We start from the raw sequence: 16,867 nt of genomic DNA on the forward strand, positions 1-16,867 counted from the left end.
CACACCAACCAGTTCCCGCCCCACCCCAGGCCTTCACCACCCTATTTTGTGTTTTCTAACACACCACCAAGTAATTCCCTGACACCTGCTAGGTGTCCTACAATTCATTTCAATTCTAACACTATATGACCAAAGATAGCATCAATTCCATAGGTTAAGGGCTCAGTCCCTCAAGACTGGTCCCACTATAGATGCCAGTCGCAACCCCAAGTTATCACCTGCTGATCTACTGGCTATATCAGAGGTTTCCTCAGTCTCCTCCTTGGGTGTGAGTAATTTATTATAGAGTAGCTCAGAGAACTCAGAGAAATATTCTACTTACTAGACCACAAGTTTATTACAAAAGAATGTAACTCAGGAGCATCCAGATGGAAGAGATGCATAGGACAGGGCATGGGGAAAGGGCATGGATGTGTCATGCCCTCCACTCTCTCCAAATATCCATGTATTCACGAACCCGGAAATTCCCTGAACCTGCTCCTTTTAGGGTTTTTATGGAGGCTTCCTTGCGTAAGCATGATTGATGACATCATTGGCCATTGCTGATTGAACTCAGTCTCTAGTCCCTCTCCCTTCCCTGGAGTCGGGGTGTGGTGGGGTAGGGGGACGGGAAGTGCCAACCCTTTAATCACAAGGTTGGCTCTATTGACAACCAGCCCTCATGCTTAGGTACTTTCCAGTAAGTTACCTCATTAGCACAACAAAAGACATCTTTGTCACTGGAGGCACTGGATATTCCAAGGGTTTTAGGATTTCTGTGCCAGGAACCATGATGAATATCAAATAGGTATTTATTATTATAAATCACAATATCACAGGTGTGACAATCATGGACCAAATGAGGCAACACAGATCCCCACATCTCTCTCAGTGCTTTATCTTTACCTCTCTATCATGTCTCATTTTCTGTCTTGTTATAAAGTATTTCTATCCATGTCTTGAAAATAAGGTTCTTGTTTGATATGCTTTTGTATCTCTGTAGCCCCATCAAAATGCTAGTTGGGTGAATTCATCACTGAATGAAATAGAACACTATTGTTCTATGGTGCTCACATTGCTCTTAGACTAAGTTTATTTGATTGAAATGAATGGGAATTACCTATTGAAGATGGCCAGGAACAGCCATTTACCAATGAAGGAGCTATTTGTGTTCAATCCAGTGGCTGTGGATGTTGTGAAGAGAGGTTGCTAGCCATACACACACACACACACACACACACACACACACACACACACACCACACGTATATACTAGAGGCCCGATGCACCCGTGGCAGCTGCCTTGGCCCTCGCAGCCCGGCTTTGTCTGGAAGGTTGTCCAGTCTAATTAGCATATTATGCTTTTATTATTATAGACCAGAGGCCCAATGCACAAAATTCATGCAAGAGTAGGCCTTCCTTCCCCTGGCTGCCAGCACCGGCTTTTCTCTGGCACCCGGGACCCAGGCTTCCCTCGCAGCCCTGGCTTCGTCCAGAAGGTCATCTGGAAGGACGTCCGGTCTAATTATAATATTTGCTTTTATTATTATAGATACTAGAGGCCCAGTGCATGAAATTCGTGCACAGGTAGGGTCCCTAGTGGCTGCCTGCTGCTGGCCGGGGCTACCCTTCCCACGGTTGGTTGGCCGGTCCCACTCCCTGGTCAAACTCACCGTCGAGGGGACAATTTGCATATTAGGCTTTTATTATTTAGGTTTTTAAATCTTCATGTCAAAAGTATTACATATGTCCCCTTCTTTTTCCATTGTCCATATACATTTTTTACACAATGAAGGTGTTTCTGCCTTGTGACAGACATTAAGACCAAAGATAAAATTCTTGGGTTACTTTCCCAGGTTTAATTTTATTACTAACTAGAGGACCAATGCATGAAATTCGTGCAAGGGGCTCGGCTCTTGAAGCCCCGGCTTCATCCAGAAGGTTGTCCGGACGGTCGTTCTGCTCTTCGGTCTAGTTAGCATATTAGCTCTTTATTATATAGGATACTAAAAGCATGAGTAATAAGGCTATTCAGTTGTTCGACAGAAGTTACCTCTAAAAGAGACACTGGTAGGAAGTTTGGGCTTTGGAATCAGGATTGTGGCTTTCTGGAATACCTGCCAAATAATGACAAGGAAGTTAAGGAGCACAACATTATGGGTACCGCTCGCAGTGCATTCTATGTGAATGGTGCCTCCTGGTGTTACCCAGGAGTGAAGAGTCCGTGGATAGGCCTTTGTCTCTTCTATAAAATACTGATACCTTGATAGTAGGAATCCTTGAGTTAAGGTGTGTAAAGCACTTAACATAGAGTTAGCATAGTCAGTGCTTAATAGTTAGCTACTGCAGTTATTTATAGTGGCAAAAAGAAAGTACAGGAGTGATGCCTCAGGAGTGGTCCATTTACCTAAATAGTATTCAGAAAAATACTGGATGAGAATCATCCCTGTTACACCAGGTTTACCTAAGGAGCTTTAGTGAATTAGGTCACAGGAAGTAACCAGATGACTGAAGCATCCGGGCCTCTATAACCTTTTCTTCTATAAAGCACGGCCCTTTGCAAAACGTGCATCCTACTCGATGCAGACATGAAGAAGCAGATGCGTTTTGTGAGGCAGGAATCTAGGTTCTTTGGATCCCAAGTAACTGACTTTTATTCACTTATTTCAGAATCATTTATCAGTGTCTGTGGTACCAAGGGCTCTGTGCTAGACAAAGTGCTGTGTCTGAGTATTTCTCACCGACTCCGTCTTATCTTTTATTTTAGGTTGTTCATGATGCTAACACACTTTACATTTTTGCACCTAGTGCACAAAGCAGGGACCAGTGGGTGAAGAAGTTGAAAGAAGGTAAAACTCCTATAATTAAATATTCATCTGTATATAATTTTTAGGACAGGCCATTATTATCACTAAAATAGAAACACAGCTAATGTATCTTGCATTTATAATCTTTTACTATACAATAAGTATTTCTCCAAGGACATTCTGTTACCTAAGTGATACATGTTGAAGATAACTTCTTTTTTTATAATCTGATTTCTTCTAGTGGCATATACATAGTTTCTAAGAAAAGTATGTTTTTATTTAGTGCATGATTTTTTAAAGCGATAAAACACTGGGCTTCTATGATAACGGGATGTGATATTTTTTAAGACATTGACAAGGTAGTCAACATGCGGTGTGGATGAACTGACTTTGCTTAAAGTATTTAAATGAGTGATTTGTCCCATACAACCCTCCTTGCTTCTTCTGTAAAACAGAATGGTGGTGGGCTGACTTCTTTGTTTATCCATTACGGTGTAGCCCATATTACTTCTGCTAACAAGGGTGCTTCACCAAAAAAAGGAGGCAAAAGAGAGCCACATGGATTTTTCTGAATGCTGGGCTGGATGATGTTATGAGGGAATTCTCATAATAGATATGGAATCTGAGAAACAAAGAAGGATTGACTGTTACTGAGGAGACGTTATCATCTCTGCCTTACTTCACTAATCATTTAATATGTTTATGAATTGCAGAAATAAAGAACAACAATAATATTATGATTAAATATCATCCTAAATTTTGGGCAGATGGGAGTTATCAGTGTTGCAGACAAACTGAAAAGCTAGCACCTGGATGTGAAAAATATAATCTTTTTGAGAGTAGTAAGTATTCGTTTTGTTCTATGATTATATTGTGCTCAGGATGTACATATCAGTGGTGTAGTGAGAAAGTGACATGATTTTGATTTTGAGGTTGGTTAAGTATGGCCTTCGCACTTTCTAGCACAGTGTAAATATTGGGCAGGTGTACTTGTAAGAATAATTATATTTAGTTAGCAGTGGGTCCATTTCATGGAATCCAAATGTCTAATCAGTTTGTGGGGCCTTTTATCACAATGTGGAAGCCTGCTAAAAGTGACTATTAAAAATGTGAGCCTAGTATGGCACTGTCATCACCTTTTTTCAACTTTATTGAGGTATAATTGACATATAAAATTGTAATGTATTTAAAGGATATGCTGTGATGATTTGATAAACTGATGTGTTGTGAAAGGATTCCTCCCATTGAGTTAACACATCCATCACCTCACATGTTTACCCTTTTCTGTGTATGAGTGAGAATATTTTAAGTAGTACTCGCTTCATAAACTTCATTTAAACACTACAGAGTTATCAATTATAGTCACCATGGTATACATTAGATCCCCAGACCTTGTTCATCTTACAATTGAAAGGTTGTACCCTTTTACTAACATCTCTGTTTTCCTACTCCCAGCTCACTTTTCTATGAGTTTTGACTTTTTTTATTTTAAGATTCCACATATAACTGATACCATATGGGTGACACCTATAGAGTATCCCCCAAAAAAGTATACACACTTTGAATGGTTATAAAGTCAGTGTTTATTAACATACAGTTCATTTTCAAAATTTGAAAGAATCTACAGAAATTAATACTTTTTTTTTTTGTCAATGCCTGTTTTCAAACCGATGACCGTTCTGGTCCAGGCACTGCTGGTAATGCGAAGCAGTGGAATCGCAGACATCAGGAATCATTTCGTTTGGTATTTGTGCGCTATCACCAGTTTTGCACTGTAAACTTTATCTTTTATGTGTCCCCATAAAAAAGTCCGGTGGGTAAATTTTCTTGGTTCAAAACTTAGTCTGGTTCACCCATTATTTCAAATCAGTTAAACTTGAAAAAGAGTGAAAATTAAGTGAGTAACTAGGTGTTAAACTGTATATACATTTTTGGGACACTTTGCATCATTATAAAGGCAGTGTTTGTACTTCAACTGCATTTTCAAACTTCTAGTAGCATTTTAGGGTGAAATTCCTTTGTTCAAAGCTTAGTCTGGCTGAAAAGAGTGAAACATCAATTGAGCTACCAGGTGTTAAAGTGTATATTTATGTTTTTGGGACACCCTGTATGTCACATTTTCAACACACTTATGTTGTTTCTATACCTTGGATAGTGTGAGTAATGCTGCAGTGAGCATGGGAGGGCAAATATCTTTTTGAGGTATTGATTTTATTTCCTTTTGTGTATATACCCAGAGTGGTATTGCTGGGTCATATGGTAGAACTATTTTTATTTTCTTGAGGAACCTCCATCCTGACTGTACCAGTTGACATTCCCAACAACAGTGCACGAGGGCTCCCTTTTCTCCATGTCCTCTCCAGCATTTATCCCTTGTGTTTTTTATAACAGCCCTTATAATAGATGTGAGGTGATATATCATTGTAGTTTTGATTTGCATTTCCCTAAAGACGAGTGATGTTGAGCATCTTTTTATATACCTGTTGGCCATTTGTATGTTTTCTTTGGAAAAATGTCTTCAGCTCCTTCGCCCATTTTTGATTGTTGTTATTATTGCTATCGAGTTGTATGAGTTCCTTGTATATTTTATATGTTTGTCCCTTATCAGATATATGGTTTGCAAATATTTTCTCCCCTTCCGTAGGCTGCCTTTTCATTTTGTTGACAGTTTCCTTCGCTTAATAGAAGATTTTTAGTTTGATAAAACCCCACTTGCTTACAAAGACTAAACAAGGCCCCAATCCTTATGGCCTTTACAACCTGCTCAGAAAGACAGAAATACAAACCAACTTGAACAGCATTTTAAAATTCTGTTGCAAATATTAATATGAGCAACCACCGTAGTGAGAGAGTCAGAGTGGACTTCTTGCCAATGTGTTCATTTTCATTTTTCCTTAAAATGATCAATCATTGGTAGATGGCATTTTGACCTACTCTTGTTGTTGTCATTTTCAGGTATAAGAAAAGCACTACCTCCAGCACCAGAAACAAAGAAGGTAGGTGGCCTTTAACTTTTGGAAGCACTTGCAGTTTATTGAGTATGTTTATATTCCTTCAGGTGATGCTGTTTGCCCCCACCCCTACCCCCATCATATCAGAAACAGATATGCTATCACATATTTGATTTTGGGGGTATCAAATAGTACTAATTGTATCAGATATTATCATCGGGGCCCCTACTATCATCTGGCATTTTGCCTGTATTTTGGCTTCAAGAATTGTATAAGAGGCCCAGCCGGTGTGGCTCAGGGGTTGATCGTCAACCTATGAACCAGGAGGTCAGTGTTTGATTCCCACCTAGTTGGGGGGTGTGCAGGAGGAAGCCAATCAATGATTCTCTCGCATCATTGATGTTTCTCTCTCTCTCCCTCTCCCTCTTTGAAATCAATAGAAAAATATATTTTTAAAAAGAGAATTGTGTAAGAGGTGTGGGACTTCACAGAAATATTTTAGTCTTAAAACTGCAGTCTTATGGCACAGAGTTAGTGACACGCCTTTGAAGAGTGGGATATGGTGGGAAGCACAGGGACGCTGGACCCAGACAGGGCCTGATCCAACGTGACTCTGATAGGAGTGACCTTGAGTGGGTTACTTAAACCCTTGCTTCCTCAGTTGTAAATGGGGAATTATGTACTAAGTGTGTGTCTTGCACACAGGAAGACAAATGTAAATTCCTTTGAGTGGGAGGAGACCAGATAAAAGTCTCCACTCCACGGTGTGTTTCCCCATTGCAGTATGTTTGAGCGGCGGGTCTCCCTTTTCTGGTTTCTACTCACAGATCACCCTTCCTTCTTCCTGGAACGCTGCCCCTGCCCCTGAGCAGAAGCCTCTTGAAGTTTCAAGATAGTTTTTACTCCTGTCCTATATTCTGAAACCCATGAGAGGACCCGTAGCATCAGATTTATGGGAGGGTTCACCAGGTGATATGAGGTAGACTGGAGGGTTCTGCTCTGTTCTGTGGTGATGTGTGTGAATCACTCAGTGTTTTACTGCACACAGACGGAAGACTAAACGTTCACACGTTCTCCCTTTTTCTTAGCGAAGGCCTCCCCCACCAATTCCACCTGAAGAGGAAGATAATAGCGAAGAAATAGTTGTAGCTATGTATGATTTCCAAGCGACAGAAGCACATGATCTCAGGTTAGAGAGAGGCCAAGAGTATATCATATTAGAGAAGAATGATGTTCATTGGTGGAGAGCAAGAGATAAATATGGGTAAGTGTTCCCTCTCTGTGTATGACACATGGTGGGTGGTGGGGGTTAAGTGCTGATGAGAAGAGGATAATGTATAACTCCCAAGGAGACTGGTTCAGAGGATAACCTATAACTCCCATGGTAGGAGACTGGTTCTGCTGGCCGGCCATAAGTGAAAGTACACATTATTACTTTGCAGTAACACAGTGTATTCTTATCAGTGATGCAATAAATGTGAATGGATCGACCACTTCTTTCCAGAAATTAGAATGCATTACACTGGTCTCTTTCTCATCCATTATATGTTTAATTGGATTATTTTGATCTTGAAAAAAACTGCATTTTTATGTTTTTACCCCCTGAGATAGATAGAGAGAGAGAGAAAGAGAAAGAGAGAGAGAGAGAGAGAGAGAGAGAGAGAGAGAGAGAGAGAGAGAGAATCTGTATGTATAAAATACTTGCACAGCCAGGCATGTGCTAGCTCCTCTTAGCAAGAAATAATACCTGGAGACAACAGTTGGGGTGCTAGGATTCTAACTGCTACTGGATTGTCATTGCTTCTAGGTCTTGCTCAGTGGAATAGAGCTACACATACACACTCTGTGTGAATGTATTATGAGTTCTTACTAATAGTTCAAATTCAGAGTGAAGATTGCAAGGTTTTCACTCAATTTTTAAATTTTATACATGTATCTCTTATGTGGAGAATCTTAGCTTCTACCAAGATTCCACCTATGACTTCTTCTTTAAATGTAATGTGTATAAGAGTCATATGGGGTAAAAATCAAAGATTTCTTGGCCTCACATAGACCTTCTCAACTCAGATATCTTGGGATATGACCCAAGAATTTGCCTTGTAAACAGCACTCCAGATAATATTGATGTGAAAGGTCAAGGAATACCTTCTATGAAATAATGTTCTACATGGAGGTATTGGAGTGGTGGGTATTTTTATCCAACACTTTAACTTTTCTGAAGTAATGGTTTCTTTAAAACATCCCAAGAAGTTTTGAATTCAAGACTAGCATCATGGAATATTAGGAAGGACCCTGAACCTAGTCACAAGTTCAGAGACAGATCAATTGCTGGCCGTGTTGCTGGCTTTGTGTATTTTTACATCTTTATATGTAAAAATAACCGAGATAACCCTCTTCCTGGTTTGGGACCTTGAGAAAGTCCCTTAATCTTTCTAAGCCCTGGTTTCCCCCCAGAAAGTAGGTACAAAATGCCTGCCTACTTAAGACTTATTGTGAGGATCAAATGAGGAAGTACTTTGTAAAGCATCAAATGCTATCACTGAATTGACTTATCAGGGGTCAGCTGGTCTTTCTTATAAGGTTTAGGCAATATTATACTTTATTTTAAGAAGGCAATAATTTTTCTTTTAGTAACCTCTTAGTAAGATAATATCAGTTTACCTAAAGTATTTTTCTTCTTTCTAGGAATGAAGGATATATCCCAAGTAATTATGTAACAGGAAAGAAATCAAACAACTTAGATCAATATGAGTAAGTAAATGTTTATTTTGTGAATATGGAAAACCAGAAAATGTTTTCATTTCCTAATTATGCAAGGAATCTTGGAGGTTAATGGATATCTTTCACTATCTTTAGAAGGTGGTACTAACATATGCTTAACTTAGTTGTCTAGGTTATAAAAGATGCTGAATTAGTTTCTATAATACACTTTACCTGAAGGTACTATGTATAAATGGTTTTATACAAGCAATACAATTGCAATTATTTTAAACAAATCACAGGTTAACTGACTTTGAAATGCAGATCACTGTGCATGCATTCAAAAAATCAGAATATAGTTTTTCAGAGTGGCCTTTAAAAAACATGTTTGATTATTTTTTTCTAAGTATAATAATATATGATTATTGTTTTAAAATTGTTTGAAAAATATTAAAAAGTTAGTAAGAAAAATTACTCGTAAATAAAATAGAATTGATCTGTCAACATTAGCATATTTTTCTTCAATCTTTTAAAAAATAGAATCATGCTGTACATAACTGTTTTATATTGTGTTTATTCCACTTAATAGAACATTATGAATCTATTTCCTCATGCCATTAATTACTCTTCAGAAACACTTTTATAACTGCATTATATTTCTTTGTAATAAATTCATCAAATATTTACTGAGACCTTAGCATGTATCAGATACTGTGCTAGGCCTTGGGGGGTATAGCAATGCATGTGGCACATGGATATGCAATAATTTATATAATCATTTTCTTATTTGTGTGGCATTATGTTTGTGTAGGCATCTTTATATGTAAAAATAACTGAGATAACCCTCTTCCTGCTTACTGTTTTAAACCAGATCTTTAAAAATCAATGTACTCGGCTAACGGCTAGTTATGAACTGGCTAAAACCTCTAGTGCATGCAGTCAGATTTCTTTACAAAGAAAGCAATGGACATACTATTCATATGCCACTAGCCGTGCATGGCCAGGTTTTCAGGAGAGGCTCATATATAACAAACACTCTTTTGTGGTTATACTAAGGAAATGTACTGATGTTTCCATTTACTTCTTTAAAAACACCACCACCAACAATAACAACAACGAAAAGCTGTTTCCTCTGTCCGTGTCACTTTTTAGAACATGAGTATACCTTAAAGATCTAGAAAAGGATTAATAGGTTCAAAAGTGACAGCATTTAGTGGTATGATCCCTCAAGGTTGTTTATAAGTAGGCGAGGGAATAAAGATATATAAATAAAATAGTGTTTCTATTCTTAATATTTTTGGAGCCCGGCTGGTGTGGCTCAGTTGGTTGAGCATCATCTCATGCACCAAGAAGTTGCTGGTTTGATTCCTGGTCAGGGCACATGCCCGGGTTTCGGGCTCCATCCTCACTAGAGGGGTGCAGGAGGCAGCTAATTAATGTAGGGGTGCAAGGGGCAGCCGATTAATGTTTTCTCTCTCATCGATGTTTCTGTCTCTTCCTCTCCCTTCCTCTCTTTCTAAAATCAATAAGACATATTAAAAATATTTTAGAAAAATATAGCCAAATCCTTAGAATTAGGGAAGATACTAAAAGATGAAAACTTGGACCTGATTTTTTTTTGTTTTGTTTAATTTCTTTATTGATTAAGGTATCACATATTTGTCCTCATCCCCCCATTCCCATCCCACACCCCTCCCCACACATGCCCCCACCCCCCTGTTGTCCCCAACCGCTGGTTAGGCGCATATGCTTGCACACAAGTCCTTTGGTTGATCTCTCCCCTTTACCCCCACCCTCCCCTACTTGGACCTGATTTTAAAGTCATCTGAGAACTAACAGGTCAAGGACTGTCTTCTATGAAATACTGCTCTACATGGACTGTTGAGGTATTGGAGTGGTGGGTATTTTTACCCAACACATTAACTTTCCTGAAGTAATGCTTTCTTTAAAACATCCCACGAAGTTTTGAATTCAAGACTAGCATCATGGAGTATTAGGAAGGGATCTGAACCTAGTCACAAGGGCTGACCCTGTTGCTGGCTGGGTTTGGGACCTTGAGGAGAGGGGTGTACTTGACAACCAGATAATCCCCTAAAATGTGAGAACTCCCTTATGACTCACGGAATTACAAATAAGGATTTTACGAAGTTTGTGATTCAGTACCATGAGTTTTTGGGTCTATCTTAGTATGGAAACGTTCTCTCCTTTGAGGGACTCTCCTCCTCCTCTGTGTGACTAAGGGAACTTGTTGTAAGTTCTTGGCGGCGTGGGAGTCTCCTCGCCATGTGCCAGAGGTCGGGGATTCCACAGGGCATTGTGCCACGCCTGCTGGACGAAAAGGGGAAACCTGTTCTTAATGTGACAGGCAGAGTTCCCCTTCTCCTGCTGTCTTTCCACTCTTAAATGTCCCTAAGGTAAACGCCTGTTGGCAGCTGTTAAATCAAGAGTTCTGCTGTTTTTTGGGCCTAGGAGCAACCACCCTGTCCACTGGGCTGGACTCAGGATTGCGGACCTGAGGCTCCTGGGCCTGTCGGGATCCTAGTCAGGGCTCCCAGTAACCCTAGTCAGGGCTCCCAACACCCTGTCCACTGGGCTGGACTCAGGATTGTGGACCTGAGGCTCCTGGGCCTGTCGGGATCCTAGTCAGGGCTCCCTCCACACCCAGGTAACAATTTGGGGAGGAAATGCTCGGAACAGCTGCAGGAAAGAAAGTAGGTTCATTGTGATGGTCAATAAGATGTTCTTGATGGAAAGATGGTAAAGAAAGAAGGTGACAAGAATGAAAGGGCCCTTAAGCAAGAAAAAGTCTAGAAATAAGGCTTTGAGTTGGTGGCATAGGTGGCAAGGGCCAAATTAAGAACTGGCAAAGATTGATAGCTGGTTCGTTGGTTGTTTTCTATTTTTTCTTCATTTATATCTATTTTCTTTTTATGATTTACCCCGCCCACCCTGCCCAAGAAGCTTGGCCGGGATCCTACTCAGTTCTTTCTGAGTAGGATCAAACACCACTATGACATCTTGTTCGTCTGGGGTGTTTTGAAGTGACTAGCCAATCTGCAAACATCGTTCACATTGGGGTTGTGATATCTAAGAATGGAATGACAAGTTATTTACAAATCCTGGGCTTGCTTTCTAGCTGTATAGTTCCTTCGCCAAGGGGAGCTGAATGTCCCCTAACAGAGGCATTTCTGTGACAGGTGTGTGCAAGCTGTACGTGGGCTGGCATCTGTGTATCAGCACTCTCTCCCACCACGCGGGCTCCTTCGCACTATACCCCGGTGTGTATAGCTCTTCCTGACAGGACTGATTCAGCAGAGTCACTATTGCCTGGTGATACGTATCAGAGAAGAGGGAGAGAAGCCACAACAAATTGTTAGGAAATACTCACCACTAGTTGATTCATCTGTTTGTGTGTTCATCACTCCTTCCTTTACTCCTTCCTTCATCACATCCTTAAAACTCTGAGTTGATACCTAGGGAGGGAACATGGCCTTTCTGGGGAATCTGCAAATGCCATAAAAATAACCCCTCAGAATAGCAGTGCTGTTCCTTATTTCCTTTATCCCTTCCTGGGAGCTTGAATACCCTGGGTGAGGAAAGGACCTCTTTCTTTCTCTGAGTATCTTATATATAACTAGAGGCCCAGCGCACGAAATCTCGCGAGACCCAGACCTACCGCGCAGGTGGAACCCTGACTGAACCTGGCAGAGCTGCGGGCCCCGCCTCCACCGTGCGGCTCTGACCGGTTGTTTGGTTGTGACGCTGGTTTGCTTTTTTTTCCAGTCTTTTTGCTGATTTATAATGCATAATGAGAGCTCTAGTTACCTTTCCTTAATTAATTTTTGTGACTGCTTTTGTCATTTGACAATGTTTCTTGTATCAATGCAAAAGCTTTAGGGAGAGAATCCATTCTCTTCTCAGTTATTCTATTTCTTAATTGCATTCAGAAGTTGATTGATCAGACCTGCAATTTTGTTGAACTTGAGCTCAGTTCATAGAGTGGGGTCCTCAGCAGTGAGATCTCAGTGCCCATAATGTTGAGACCCGGGTAATCACCTCAGGCTCCCGATGAAATAACAGTCATCAGCTTGTAATTTGTGTTTGGCTTCTACAGCTGCATAAAAGAATCCAGACCAAGAAAGATCTTGTATTGTATTTTGTTCTTTGTATTTTTACCTTCCTCCATCTGGGAAGGCCTTTGTGTTTGCTTGTCTCAGGGTGCTGGCTCTTTAATAAAAGGCTGACCCAGTGTGGAAAATTCAGATGTCCAGAGGGGCCAACCTGATTTCATATTTCTCAGGAAATATGACCTTGATAGAGGGTTTTTTGCCCACTGGAGGGCATTGAAAACAAACAAAAGAAGTCAAGTTTAAAACGAAAGGCCAAAGAAAATCTGAGTTTATGCTCTTTGGCCTCCTTGCTTATGCAGTTGACCCTTGAACAACATAGGTTTGAACTGCGCAGGTCCACTTCTACAGGGATTTTTTTTACACTAAATACTGTAAATGTATTTTCTCTTTCTTATGATTTTCTGAGTAACGTTTTTCTTTTCTCTAGCTTACTTTATTGTATGAATACAGTATATAATGTATACAATACGTATGAATTGACTGTTCCGTAGGCTTCTGATCAACAGTGGGCTATTAGTAAAGTCTTGGGGCAGTCAAAGGTTATACTAGAATTTTTGACTTCTGGGGTGGGAAGGTGGGTGTGTGTGTCAGCACCCAAAACCCCTGTTGTTCAAGGGTCAACTGATATCTCATGGAGGTTGGGGTGGGGCAGCAGAGAGAGCGGAGCACCTCTGAGGATGAGGAGGGCGATGGCAGTATCCATCTTTCCTCAGGAAAGATTTCCCGAGGGCTAATGAGTGACACAGATCAGCAGGCACTTGGGGCTGTGGCACGGAGTGGTGCGGGACCTGGCGTGAGGGCAGGCTCCGCTGCTTGGCCATGGTGGATTCCTACAGTAGAGCCTCTGGGGACCTCCAGGGCTAGAACCAGTGAGTCCGGAGGACCCAGGAAGCCTGCTCTTCTGTTTTGCTCTGTTTCTTTCAACTCTTCCTGAAATTCAATGGGGATGCCTCCATGATGACTTGAGATAAAAATCTATTGACTATTGGTGAGATGGGGGCTTGGGATAAAATTTAATTGAATTCAAGACAATAATGTTAAGTGACATTTCCTGCACGTTTGAGTCTGTGGAAGAAAATTTATTCTTGCTATTATTATAATAGTGAAAAATTGGAAATGATTTTTATGTCAAATAAGGAAGAATAGCCTAAGTAAACTATGGCACATCCATACCATGATACATAGAACTATATTGTTTTGCAAAGATGTCAATCATGCAGTTATATGAAAAATTTAGGTTATGCTATAACAAGTATAGCTTGATCCCACTTTCATAAAAATATGGGTAGAAAATATCTGGAAGTATATACATGAAATGTTGCTAGTGGTTGTCTGTATTACTGAGATTATGAGTCATATCTTGTTCTTATTTATTGTATTTGTAATAAATGAGAAATATTACCTTGCTAAGTCTAAAAAGAATAACAAATAACTTAAGAAACCTGAGGTCTTAGATGTATCTTTTTCTGTTCAGATGGTATTGCAGAAATATGAATAGAAGCAAAGCTGAACTACTCCTCAGGAGTGAAGTAAGTGTTTATACTTGTTTCACGATTTTGGTTTTAGCACCAGTTAATTGTAATGAATCCAGTCATTTCATGTACCTCTGTTCCTAAAGCCTAAAAAATACTGTAAGTACAGGGTCTGTTTTCTTAATCACTTAATAGTGAACACGGGTGTATTAGCTTCCTGGGGCTGCTGTAACAAAGTCCCACAAACCGAGTGGCTTCAAAAGTAGAAATGTCTTGTTTCACCTTCTAGAGGTGAGGAGTCTGGAATCAAGGTGCCAGCAGGGTTGGCTCCTGAGGGCTCTGAGGGAAGGAGCTGTTTCAGGTCTCTCTGCTTCTCACCCTGTGTATGTCTGGCTCTGTGTCACTACTTCTCCTCTATAAGGACTCCAGTCATTGGGAGTAGGGCCTTCCCTACATGACCTCATTTAACTTGATTCCTTCTGTAAGTCTCCAAATAAGGTCACATCCTGAAGTCCTGAGGGTTAGGACTCCACCAAGCTTTTAACAATAGGTTAAACCCATAACAGTAGGTAATAGCTATAGATGGGTAACATTGTCTTTACTCTCTTACTGATTTATTGTTTGCTTTGGTACTAAATGTGTTTTTCCTTTTTATTTGAAGTTTTTTGTTTTAAAATAATTAATATCAATAGTATGTTACCAGTCCAAAGACTGTGTGCCTGATACTTTGAAAGGCCAAAACTCAAAACCTCAGACTTTGGAGTGAGGAAAGCTTTATTGATCCAAAGGTGCCAACTGAGAAGATGGGAGACCAACCCTCAAATTCATCCTAAGAAAGTAGAGAGTTCAGGCTTCTTTTATGTCAAGGGAAGGGGAAATGGGAGGGGCTGTTTTCGGTAAAACTCAGAGGCTAACAGAATTCTTCTAGTGATTAGCATGTCCATATGCAACAAAGCAGAGCTACTAGCTGAGGCCATGGGAACAGGATGGAGTCAGAGACTCACATTTCCCTTAGTTACAAGTACATGATAGCTTTTAGAAATTAGGTTTTGATAAAGTATTTAGTTGCCTTTAGAGATAAATGTGCTGAAATTTCTTACACTTTAAAAAGGATTAACATGAAAGGGTAAAATGTAGTATCGAGGAAACTATAATGGGCTAAGTAAGGTGACCCAAGTCTTAACTGTGACTTTTCTAGCCCATTTCTCACCTGTAAGGTGAGGAGTTGGATTAGAAGGTGACCTCTATAGTTCTCTGCATTTTGTATCTAGCTATTCCATTTACAAATGGTTTCCATTCTTTTAAACTCATGCTTTCTCATCTTATCTCCTGCTTCTCCCCACCAGTCAAGGTTTTGTTGGGCAATTGTTTCTGTAGTTTATGTTGAGAGAGCAATAGCAGGTGACTTAGCTTGATTCAAATGACACGTAACCATGTGACTTCCCTGCAGGATTCTTACATGCCACCCTGGTGACCCCACAATTAGCAGCCACTCTAGGGGAGTGGGTAGCTAGAAGAACTGGGGTTCAAATCCTGGGTTTGCTACTTATTAGCTATGTGACCTAGAGCAAATTATCCAACCTTTCTGTGCCCATTTCCTTACCTGTGAAGTAAAGCAGGGATAGCAGTAGCACCTACCGCATAGGACTGTTTTGAGGATTAAGTAAATCCACAGATTAGAACATATTAAAATAGAGTAAATTCTTAGTAAGCATATGGTAGCTACTATTCTGTTTACCAATAAAATGTTATACCATTGTCCCTAATTGTTCTTATCAGATTTATTTGTGGGGTTTTATTTAACTCCATTGTCTCTCTTGCTCTTTGGCTTGAAACCTATGAGGATTTATCCTTGAGTCACTTATTGTTGCTTCTGCCTTTTGGTTTTCTCTGCTTAAGTCACTTGTGCCTCCATCTCTCCTTTTGTAAAGAATGATATTTAACATCAATTTCCAGGGGAACTCAGGATTTTTTAACACATGTTTGTAAAGAGCACTGAGATATTTACAGGAAAAAAAAATGCTGTTTGGATAGAAGAGGATATTGGGTCAGGATCAAACCTTTAGCAGATATTAAAAATGTACAAAATGAAACCCAATCATTAAGAAATACACTTTTCAGTAACTGTGTCCCCCCTCGTGTCCAAGTCTTGAAGGAGTCGCAGAATCTTGTCTGTTAGTTCTGAAAGGGCCGGAGGGAGGATCCTTTTGAAACTTCTCATCCTGAGTGTGTGATTGTGGATGGGGGGAATTGTGAGTGTGCTTTCTCTAATCTCGTGGAAAGTCAGGTGGAGGAACCCTCCTGGAAGCTGTGCTTCTCCAAAGCAGATCTTCTAGGTAAAAGCTAATAATCGTTCAAGATTGGGTTCGTGACTCTTCTCCATGGCATTGATATGTGTTACTGAACTGAAACAATTCTCTTCACTGGGGTTTCAGGATAAAGAAGGCGGTTTTATGGTAAGGGATTCCAGTCAACCGGGCATGTACACAGTCTCCCTTTATACAAAGTTTGGAGGGTAAGTAATCCTATTCTCTCTCTCTCTCTTTTTTTAAATTTATAGTTTTGGTATGAAGTTCCTCTATAGTTCATATGGATTCCTAATTTTCAACATTAAAAAGAAAACCTAAACTTGGTTTTTAAAGTCTGTACTATATTTTATATTGATATTTCAATAATTTGCTTCATAGTTTTATATATATACACACATATATATATAATACATACACACATATATAAATTATACATGTATATAAATTATATATACATTATATACATATCTATAAATTTGTTGAGAATGGCTATAGAAATGTTAGCAACGTTAAACAAATA

General features: G+C 39.8%; 1 protein-coding gene across 3 annotated transcripts in view; it reads left to right on the top strand.

Annotated features, from left to right (window-relative positions):
- TEC (tec protein tyrosine kinase) overlaps nt 1–16,867 on the top strand; it is a 121,349-nt gene that overhangs the window by 88,341 nt on the left and 16,141 nt on the right. For all 3 annotated transcript variants that reach the window (XM_079771243.1, XM_079771241.1, XM_079771242.1), the window contains 7 exons: nt 2,746–2,827; nt 3,499–3,627; nt 5,741–5,781; nt 6,825–7,000; nt 8,422–8,487; nt 14,041–14,095; nt 16,474–16,553. In XM_079771243.1, the coding sequence (XP_079627369.1) occupies nt 2,746–2,827; nt 3,499–3,627; nt 5,741–5,781; nt 6,825–7,000; nt 8,422–8,487; nt 14,041–14,095; nt 16,474–16,553 (629 nt within the window). The remainder of the gene's footprint in view (nt 1–2,745; nt 2,828–3,498; nt 3,628–5,740; nt 5,782–6,824; nt 7,001–8,421; nt 8,488–14,040; nt 14,096–16,473; nt 16,554–16,867) is intronic.

This window comes from Cnephaeus nilssonii (genome assembly GCF_951640355.1).
Source record: "Cnephaeus nilssonii genome assembly, chromosome: 1".
Classification (NCBI taxonomy): domain Eukaryota; kingdom Metazoa; phylum Chordata; class Mammalia; order Chiroptera; family Vespertilionidae; genus Cnephaeus; species Cnephaeus nilssonii.